Below are 11,060 nucleotides of genomic sequence, written 5' to 3' on the forward strand. Positions count from 1 at the left end.
TTAAGAAGTCAGTTCTAGCCTTATCACTACGAGAAATTACCTCTAGCATAGGAAAGCTTTCATCTTCTATAGCAATGGCAGCCCCACCGTCATGGGGAGACATGTATACTGCCAAAGGAGCAGGATTAGGTATCCCCCCAGAACTGGAAGACACATTATCCATTTTTATTTATGAATAGAGGGGGTGCAAACGCAGAAGAGTCGAGTAGCAAGAACCACCGAAATCGGTGAAGGAAGGAGTATGAAGTAAGGTCAAGGAAGTAGAGATTCTGATTGAGGAAGAAGAGGGTATGAAAATCCGATTTTTAGAAAGCAAAAAGTGAACCTAAGAACTTAATATCCTCATTTATAAGAGTTAGGGAATCAATACCGAGGAAGCAAACCGCAGTTGCCCAGCTTAAAAGTCGAAGCGGTAGAGGCACATGAATAGATACATGGTATCGGGAAAAGTCATAATAATGATGCATGATGACATGGCGTCACAATGAGACGACGACCCTAGGTTGTTGATCACAAAAGGCCACGTTTCCATCCCGTCTGAAGTGCTACTACTCAACCTGCTCGCATAAAAATTCTCAAGCCTGACAGACAGAGTTCGCTCATCGAGGTTGCCCAGGGCCGATATAATAAGCGGAGGGACTAACTGTATAGGTCAAAATCTGCTTTCATTAAGATTTGACATGAAACGGTACGTAGAAAGTGATATGGTCGAGGTCGATTAGTAGATAACGAGGCTCGTAGCCGAGTAGTCAATAAGGCCGAGGTCGAGTACTAACGGCTAGTTTTTATAATAAAATATTCATGAGAATATTCTATTGAATATTCTTGGTGTCTGTACTTTTAGGGTTGACTGGGGAATATTCCATATAAATAGAAAAAGAGATAGGGGAGAGGGATATGTAATATTCTCTGAAAAGAATATTCTTTGAAAAGCAGACTTTCTCTCTAGATAAAAGACAATCACTACCTTTCTAAAGAGATTCGATTGTCTACTATTCCACACTTTTTTCATTAGATCCGAGAAGGGTCCCAACATTCTAGTATTTGTCTATCATCCATCATTATCAGAAAGAAGAATCATCCACCTCATTCAATATTGGGTGAATCATTCTCCTTTTTTATTTTAATGTCATTTATCGTTATTTATTGCTTGATATTCCCCATCATTAATGATCTTGAAACATTGAATGTACATCACGTTTAATGTGCTCTCAACATTGCTCTTGCGTGATTGGTGTTAATCGATTATAGATCTAAAGTTATTATCATTAACTATGTTTAGCCCTTCGTCGTACAATATTAATTAGTTTAATCAAAAGTCTACATTTTTTGGTCAAACACTAAACTTGCAAAAATTTATTAACTTCGGCTATGGCTTAAATGGGGATCTTGAAATTAATTATTTGTGCACTTCGCCAAATCAAACATCGTCACTAAAATAGGATGAAGAGAGAATTCAGAGGCGTATCTAGCCTTAAGAGTAAGGGTTTCCATGAACCTAATAGTTTTTGTCCAAATCATATATATATATTAAGAAATTCATTGAATATCTATAAATTTTTTATTGTGAACACAATTATTATTGTATACATACTTCGTGTCGTTGTAGGAACCCATAATCTTTAAATCCTGAATCTGCCCCTGCGAGACATAATACTTTCCAAATGTTAAAAAAACCAAATCCAAAAAGAAGTATGTGGAATCATCCCATAAATAATTATTGGATTGTCAATAGTCATTCCCCACATTTGTAAGAAAAAAAAAAGAAGAAGTTCCCCTCAAATAACCTCAAAGTTTTGACTTGTTTATTGACAATTGACATGGAAGCCTACGTGTTGGGAACAGGAAGACAGCATTAGACAAAACAATCAAAAAAACATTTGCATGCACAAAAGCACACAACACAACAGAAGCACAATATATTACACAGACATAAATTCCTTTCCTCCAATTCAGCCATTAATCTCTCCATACCTTTTCTCTTCCCAAAAACAAAGGAATTCCTACACATCTCTCTCACAATTCATCTCTCAAATCTTTTGACCAAAAAAAACTTTTTCTTGTTTTTTTTGGCTCCTGTAACTCCTTTTGGTTCTGGAGCTACCTTCTTCTCCTCTCCATTTCCCTTTAAAAAATTCTCCATTTTTTGTTCTTGGGTTTTTCCTATTTAATTATGTATCATTAGTGGTAACATTTTCTTGAAATATTAGATGAAATGGGAAAAATTAGGATATGGTTGCCATGTTATTATTTGTTTATGATTCTTGGATTGAGTTTCTTTCCATGTTTTTTGTGTGCAAATAGTAATAAATCTCCTCCTTCTAATCCTATTGCCACTGGTGTCCCTATTCTTGCATCTTTCATTTATAACCAACTTGCAAATCTAACCAAAGTATACCATGATGATATTACCACTGCTTTGGGATTTTGCATTAAGGATGTGTAAGTGTTAAATTAATTAGCCTGTAATTTAACATGTCCTAATTATAATATATGTATGTATACTTTTATTTGCTAATTAATACTTACTGTTTTTGTTTTAGGGATGCTGAGTTGAAAGAGGCATTTAATTTTGCTAAAAATTTGGACTTCTTAAACAATTGCTTTAAAGAGACCAACGGTATTGATTTTCTTTTTTCTTATTCTGTTCTAAATTCTTATATAATATAGTTGCATACATGTTAAGGTGGAGAGGTCTTAGAGGTATTAGTTTTCATCATCAAAAAACCTTAATTCATGTTAAAATGGAAATAAATTAGGGAATTCGCTATTATTTCTATTGGCACAGTTGCACCATTTAGTTTGTTTATCGATATACTAAAAAAACATGAATTACCAACGGACAAATTCTATAGCTAAACAGAAAAAATGCCAGAAATTCTGTTAGCAACGGGCAATTTAGCGACAAAGTTAGTAGCTAATTCCAGTTTCTTTTGTATCATACTTAATTTGTTTATGTTTTTAATACAATATGTTTTGATCCTAACGAACTTGTTGGCAAAATTTTGGTCGCCATGTCTTCTGATAAAATGCATTCAAGAATATTGGGAATATAGTATAATCAACCGTTGAAACTTGAAATTACTGTTTATATGAATTCATGGGGCATGTTAAAGAAAGGGGTTTATCAGTTATGTTCTGTTCATTGACAAATAACTCTCCATGTTAAGCTTGACATGCTTTATACTACGAATGTATATAACTTAAACTTTTAAAGAAACGAGCCACAAACATTAAGTGGAAGTTTTGTCATTGTGTTTCACATTTGATCATCAAAATTTTGGTCATTTAGATTCTGATATAGTTCGAAACACGGTTAATCTCTGACAGTACGCTGATCATCTTAACAGACGTGACACAGAGACTGTGTAATGCTGCGGAGATGAAGTTCTACTTCTCCAGTTTTCTGGTTACAAAATCAACCACAAAAACTCAAGTCTTAAAACCCAATAGGAATTGTAACTTGACATCTTGGTTTCCAGGATGTGAACCGGGCTGGGCTTGCAGTGTTCCTGCAAATAAAGTTGACCTTAAGAATGCAAAAGATATGCCTGATCGGACTCGTGACAGTCAACCTTGTTGTGAGGGATTTTTCTGCCCCCGAGGCTTGACTTGCATGATACGTAAGTGTATCTAATGACTTTCCTTCTTCATTATCAATCATCTTATATGTTAATTCCTCAAGGGTTTAAGTTATATACAACAACACGTAAGAGTTTTTACGCTATCAGTATAGGTGATAGCATTTTACCAGGTTACTGATTAATACTCATATAGGGACTTACTTGTAATTACCTTATAAGTAACTTGAAGATTGTGCAAATATTTTTAATACCATTAATGCGTAGAACTTTAAAACCTTCCTGAATAGTTGGCCTGAAAATGTCCTTCGAAGATTTTGTGTGTAATATATGCAAAAGCAACCTTTACAAGGCAATAATAGGCATACAAGTTTTGGTAGCCTAGCTGTGGTTTGATAGCTACAAATGATTTAATTCCTCTATTTGCAGATATTGTTTAATGCTCAAATTTATTCATATGTGATAAAAGTCACTGTTTTGCTTAGTTATTATACATATATGTTACTTCTTTTTATATCAACCTTGTGAGGGTTTTTTCTGCCCTCGAGGCTTGACTTGCATGATATGTAAGTATATCTAATGACTTACCTTATTGTGTGATATGTTGTTTCCTCAGGGATTTATGTTAATTGCTTAGGTATTATGCATATATCTTACTTCTTGTACGGGAAATGAAGGTGGTTTAGTGTTTGTTGTAATGAGTTTACACTCAGAGGCGGAGCTAGCATTTGAAGTTATTGGGTTCGAAATCCTAGTTCTTTTAAATTACTGGGTTCTAAATTATGAATTTGTTCATATTCAATTGATTTCTAAAGTTACTAGGTTCAACCGAACCCGTAACATGTACGTTGTCTCCGCCCCTGAGTCTAGTCTTGTCCTCAATGAAGGTGTCATCTGCGATAAAAGTCACTATTTTGCTTAGTTATTACACTGCAACCTCTGCATTAACGATGATGTGAATAATTCTAATGCTAACAAATTGAATGTATGTCTTGCCAAATACAGTTTTAATTAGCTCTCTTTAAAAAAAACTTTGTGAGTAACTTGCTTTCCATATTGTATCATATGTAGCTTGTCCATTAGGTGCTTACTGCCCTCGTGCTACACTCAACAAAACAAATGGTGTATGTGATCCGTAAGTTTCTAGCTCCGCTTTTGCTTTATTTCTATTGCAGCATGCCTTTCTATAGTCATATGATCAGTTAATACGTGTTTGGTAAAGAAAATTTCCAGATATGCATACCAACAACCTCCGGGCAAGGTAAATCACTCGTGTGGAGCAGCTGATACGTGGGGTAGTGAAACAAGTGGTGGGGAGTTATTCTGTTCACCGGGATCTTACTGTCCGACTACAACCAAAAAGGTTACTTGTTCGGAAGGGTATTGAATTTCGATCCCACAACTCACAGCATTTCATGTTTGTCTTCTGAAGCAGTAACCAAGTACTTGCATATTTTTCATAATCTGGCTCTTTAACTTGAACTAAAATTTCCGATGCATTAATTACCGTCACTTTTTAAAAATTCTATTACAATCTTGATTCACTATGTTTCTACTTGTGCAATTCCAGAAATTACTGCAGGAAGGGGTCTACAGCGCAGAAAGGTAAATCCTCTTAAGACGCATTGAAAGCTTAGCTCGTTAGAGGGGAGGTGGAAGTTACAGCCAGTGGCGGAGCCACCTTAGGCTAATGTTTAAAGCACACTAGTTACATTTTCTTACTGGGGAATCTGTTAATGTATTTTTTGCTTCAATTTACGTTTACAATGACAGCAAACAAAGATGTTCATCATTTGGCATTTTGATTATTGCAGCATGCATCAAATTGAGTACTTGCCGTGCGCATTCAGAGAAACAAAACCTGCATGTATATGGTTTTATCCTTATTGTAAGTGAACTCTTATTTAATTTAGTTAATTGAATTTTCTTTTTCATGAAAACACACTAGATTTCCTGGTCCTCAGCTTCAATTTATCTCGGGAACTTGGTGTCTGTTTCCAGATCTGTCTTTATTTTTGTTTTTATTGTATTTATAAATGAAGTTGTTGGATAGTATCTGACTTCGATTCACCTTTAAATGTAGGGTGGTTTGAGTTTTATACTGATCATCTTTTATAATTGCTCTGATCAAGTCATAAATACCAAGTATGCAAGAATCGCCAAGTCCAGAGAAGCTGCAGCAAGACATGCACGAGAAACTGCACAAGCAAGAGAAAGGTGGGGATTAGTAAAAGATGTTGCTAAGAAACGTGCTTTCGGATTGCAACAGCAGTTATCTCGCACTTTCTCAAAGAAAACGAGTGTGAAGCAAGGACCAAGAGGAGGTTTCAACCTACCTAAAACTAACGATGAAGCATCCGTACCACCTAAAGGTCCAAGCAGCTCAAGTGCGGCTTCAAAAGCAAATAAAAAGGGACCTAGTGATCTCACAAAAATGATGCATTCAATTGAAAATGAAACAGACAATATCGAGGGGTTCCATATGCAGATTGGAGATAAGAACATAAAGAAGCAAGCACTAAATGCTAAACAACTGCATACTAGGAGTCAAATTTTTAAATATGCATATGGTCAACTTGAGAAAGAGAAAGCTATGGAGCAAAAAACTAAGAATATGACATTCTCAGGAGTTATCTCAATGGCGACAGATGATAATACGGAGATCAAGACTAGGCCTCCAATTGAGATTGTTTTCAAAGACCTGACAATTACTCTTAAAAAGAAGCACAAACATTTGATGAGGTCTGTTACTGGAAAACTGATGCCCGGGCGGATTTCTGCTGTCATGGGTCCGTCCGGGGCGGGGAAAACTACATTTCTTTCTGCGGTGGCTGGGAAGCTAACGCAATGCACGTTATCCGGGATGGTTCTCATAAATGGAAGGGCTGATTCTATTCACTTGTACAAGAAAATTATAGGTTTTGTTGCCCAAGATGATATAGTCCATGGAAACCTCACTGTCGAAGAGAACCTTCGGTTTAATGCAAGATGCAGGTATAAGTTACACTAATAGACTCTGCATGTTTTTTCATATTACCTTACAGAGACTGGCACTGCCAAAGAACTAGATCCAGACTTTCTTTTTTGAGTTTTGTTGAAATGAAAAAAATTTAAATTGTTCTATTGCCTTTTGTGTTTCTTTAAATTTTTATTTACTTTCTATTTGTCCTCCATATATTTTAGGCTTTGCTTATGCAATAAGATGCTACTCCAAGTTTACATTCAGATCAAGTTTGATTAACTTGACATTTTAAATGCTCGTTCTCATTTTCTTATTGACATTTTATGTCTTCTGTTGAACTTTGAACATCATAAAGACTAGCAGCAGACTTGCCAAAGGCTGATAAGGTTCTTGTAGTTGAGAGAGTTATTGAATCATTGGGTCTTCAGGCAGTTAGAGATTCGCTGGTTGGAACGGTTGAGAAGCGTGGGATTTCTGGCGGCCAGAGGAAAAGAGTAAATGTGGGGATGGAAATGGTCATGGAACCTTCACTGCTAATCTTGGATGAACCTACATCCGGTTTAGACAGCTCATCTTCTAACCTACTTCTTAAAGCCCTTAGACGTGAAGCTCTTGAAGGTGTAAATATTTGCATGGTTGTTCACCAGCCAAGGTATGTAGAGCTTTTCATCTCCAATCAACTTCTATTATTTTGCACAGAAACTAGATACACAGTTTAGATAGTTTAAGATGCTTTTATCTCGTGATTTATTTTTGCGCTCCATAGAAAAGAAATGGATGGTGTTGAAAGGACTGTGATTTTCCATGTGTGCACACAATTTAAGTATATTCTGATATATGTGTGATAGAATGATGTATGTTTGTTTTCTTCAGCTATACCTTGTATAAGATGTTCGATGACTTGGTACTTCTAGCGAAAGGTGGTCTTGTTGCGTATCACGGCCCAGTGAAGAAAGTAGAAGAATACTTTGCAAACCTTGGAATCACGGTACCCGATCGTGTAAATCCTCCTGACCATTTCATTGACATTCTTGAGGGTATGGTCAAACCAGGTGGAGGTGTGACTGTGGAACAATTTCCTGTCCGATGGATGCTTCATAACGGTTACACTGTACCCCCCGATATGATGGAATTATGTGATCAGATTGCAATGTCCTCCAAAGGTGTTGCAGCAGCTCCCGAACAATCTTTTTCCGTTGATGCATGGCATGAGAAGCGAGATTCTCTGTCTCAAGGCTTGTTGAAATCCCATGACATGTCTAATAGAATCACTCCAGGCGTAACCCGGCAGTACAGATATTATCTGGGAAGGTATTGCATATCTTGATTTTCTAATATTGTGTCAGTGACTTTAAGAGTTTATGACATGGAAATATTTGCATCTAAAGTTATCTGGATGAGATCTGTTATTTTTCTTGCACAAGTCATTATATAATAATATTTAATGCGATTACCATCTTCAGGGTAGGCAAACAGCGATTGAGAGAAGCTCAAATACAAGCAGCAGATTATTTAATTCTTTTGGTTGCTGGAGGATGCTTAGGAATCCTATCCAACCAGAAGGGTGACACCTTCGGATACTACGGCTACATGTATAGTGTGATTGCTGTGTGTAAGTGGAATACTTGCTATATATATATTTTCCTTATATGTGGTGGATTTAACTTGCTTTACTTTCTATGGAAATATGAATGAAAGTTAACTCATTGCCTCATTGAGAGGCAATGAGTTATATAGCCACCACATGCATAAACGTGCGATGTTTTTCTGTTCCAAATACTAGGCGATGTTACCGACTTTATGTCATTCCTCATTTTCTGATCTATTCCTCATTTTCTGATCTTTGTTGATGAATTGCAGCACTCCTCTGTAAGATTGCAGCGTTGAGATCCTTTTCACTGGACAGGTTAGAATACTGGAGGGAGAGAGAAAGCGGCATGAGCAGTCTAGCTTATTTTATGTCCAAGGATACAATAGACCATTTCAATACTCTTATAAAGCCTTTGGTTTTCCTATCGATGTTCTATTTCTTAAATAGTCCAAGATCATCCTTCGCCGACAACTACCTTGTTTTCCTCTGCCTTGTATATTGTGTGACCGGCATAGCTTATATATTTGCCATCTGCTTTGCACCCGGACAGGCGCAATTGGTATGTAATACGATCATTAACATGTACTTCTTTCTCCTGATTTTTTTTCATTGTCATATTTTACCTTTTTCCTGATTCTTTATACTGACATGATTCTTGTTGGGCATTCAAACAGTGGTGTGTTCTTGTTCCTGTTGTTTTGACTCTCATTGCAAACCAGGAACCAGACGGGACTGTTGGAAAATACATAGCAAAGTTTTGTTACCCAAGGTGGGCTATGGAAGCTTTTGTCGTTGCAAGTGCTGAAAGGTTGGTACTTTATATTCCCATCCTTACAAATTGCCTTGTATATTCAGCAGTTTGTGTTGTTTCATTATCAATATTAGATTGATTTGTCGCTAGCACCAAGTCTCGGAAACAGTAACATGCTTTTTCACCTTTCACAATGTTCTAAATTATGTCGCAATGTGGAATGAGAGGACAAATGAGCAATAAAGATGTGAACGGATTGATAGAACGGGCATCTGAACTCATTCTTCTTACTTTCTTCTCTATAAGAAATGTGAAAGTAATTAGGGGAAAGAGAAAGGAAAAAAGAAGGAAAGTCTTCAGAGTTTCTGAAAGGAGATGAAAATCATTCAACCTGTGCGAGAGATTAAATCGAAGTTAGCCTTTTCGTTTCGTTTAGGAAGCCATGTTTTGGCTTATACATTTGTTCCGCAGCATGCATATGAAAACCAATTAGCATACAGAAAACAATTTCTACATTGGATGTGCGAACATACCGGAATTAAAAAAAATTAGGAATAAAAATATTCGAGACAAGGTGGGTGTGGCCCCTATGGAGAATAAGATGCAGGAAGTTAGACTTCGATGATTCGGGCATTTATTCTTAGATTTCTATTATTACTTGTTGTTCTTGTTCTTTCGGTTTGCTGATTGGTTTGCTGGTGTTGTTGTTTCTTGTTACTTCTTTTTTATCTAATCTGAGTTGATGGTCTATCGGAAACAACTCATCTACCTTCTCAAGATATGGGTAAGGTCCGCGTACACATTACCCTCCTCAAAGCCTACTTGTGGGATTACACTAGGTTTTTTGTTGTTGTTGTTGTTTTGCTCACATCTTTGAAACAAACGAAGGAAACAACCGTACACATTACCCTCCTCAAAGCCTACTTGTGGGATTACACTAGGTTTTTTGTTGTTGTTGTTGTTTTGCTCACATCTTTGAAACAAACGAAGGAAACAACCGGAGGAAAAAAGGTAGTCGTAGAACAAGGTAACTGGTGAAATTGCTTGGAACTAGGAATACTGCATAGTTAATAATCTTGACTTTACTAAAATGACCAACTTTTACTTCTTGGTGATCATGTTTATTAGCATTTTCTCATATGTTCAGCTTTAATTTTTTGTTTCTCTTCAGATATTCAGGAGTATGGTTGATAACTCGTTGTGCCAAGCTATTGGAGCTAGGATTTGATGTACATCAATGGCATTATTCTCTATTGTTACTGATGCTCACTGGTGTACTTAGTCGTTTAATAGCTTACCTTTGTTTAGTGATTATTAAAAAGAAATAAACCATTAATTTTTTCACATCTCTTGTTGTTACAACAAGATTAAAAGGCATAGGTTTAGGGCTTTTTGGCATCAAATGTATATCACATCAAGTTTTTTGACACTAAATGGGGAGTGCTAAAATGGCTTCTTCGTTGCTGGAATGAGAAGAGGGTGACTTTATCTACGTGATAGTCCGGTGCACTAAGTTCTCGCTATGTTCCCGGATTCGCGGAAGGGCCAAACTATGTCAAATCTATTGTATGCAGTCTTATCTTACATTTTTGCAAGAGTCTGGTCCCTTGGCGACTTTATTTGGAAATGACCAAGGTAAAACGTAAATTTGACACAAGAGTAAAAAATGGATGATGTGAAGTTAGAGGAAAGCAATTTGATCCTTTTCCCTATTATGTTTCCTCTATGTTTGAACAAAATGGTGACTAAGGAAAAAAAATTAAAATCGCAGCATAGTATATTAGGTTTGTGTGAATCCAAGGGTGTGGTTTATTTGTCAATGACTTGGCAATGAAAATTACCGACGATCAAGGTTTGATTTCCGAGTCCAACAAAGATTTAAAAAAATATAATTTTCTTCTTTATACCTTATTTGTGCCGGTAAAAATATTACAAATAAAATGTTAAGACTCATATAAGTTGATCCATATACCATCGTTTGAAAAACATAGGTGCATTTTGTGGTTAATGTGAAACATATTTGATCAATACATTTACCATATTTCGAGTTTTGCACCCATCTTTTTGAAGTGTGACGAGTCATTCAGTTATCTTTTAGGAGTAATTTAGTAAAAGGGATTAGGAAAAAAACTCTAGATAGAACTTTTATAATAAATAATATAATGTTTGATTTGG

The 11,060-nt window shown here is 36.2% G+C and overlaps 1 protein-coding gene across 1 annotated transcript; it reads left to right on the forward strand.

Annotated features, from left to right (window-relative positions):
• The first annotated feature begins 1,942 nt into the window (after window positions 1–1,942).
• Window positions 1,943–10,377, forward strand: LOC107776884 (putative white-brown complex homolog protein 30). The gene is made up of 14 exons (XM_016596833.2): window positions 1,943–2,442; window positions 2,544–2,620; window positions 3,351–3,623; window positions 4,653–4,716; window positions 4,815–4,961; window positions 5,152–5,186; window positions 5,396–5,469; window positions 5,665–6,575; window positions 6,899–7,195; window positions 7,417–7,854; window positions 8,007–8,155; window positions 8,404–8,693; window positions 8,809–8,942; window positions 10,057–10,377. The coding sequence occupies exons 1-14, from the start codon at window positions 2,216–2,218 to the stop codon at window positions 10,211–10,213; spliced, it is 3,273 nt and encodes a 1,090-aa protein (XP_016452319.2). The 5' UTR covers window positions 1,943–2,215; the 3' UTR covers window positions 10,214–10,377.
• Window positions 10,378–11,060: the final 683 nt, after the last annotated feature.

This window comes from Nicotiana tabacum, chromosome 2, assembly GCF_000715075.1.
Source record: "Nicotiana tabacum cultivar K326 chromosome 2, ASM71507v2, whole genome shotgun sequence".
NCBI classification, from domain to species: Eukaryota; Viridiplantae; Streptophyta; class Magnoliopsida; order Solanales; family Solanaceae; genus Nicotiana; species Nicotiana tabacum.

Excerpts from the sequence above, each read along its gene's own strand:
- LOC107776884 (XM_016596833.2), top strand. The coding sequence starts at position 2,216 with ATGGGAAAAATTAGGATATGGTTGCCATGTTATTATTTGTTTATGATT. Across the intron at positions 2,443-2,543 it reads GGATTTTGCATTAAGGATGT|GGATGCTGAGTTGAAAGAGG; the intron begins GTAAGTGTTAAA and ends TTTTTGTTTTAG. Across the intron at positions 5,470-5,664 it reads TATATGGTTTTATCCTTATT|GGTGGTTTGAGTTTTATACT; the intron begins GTAAGTGAACTC and ends CTTTAAATGTAG.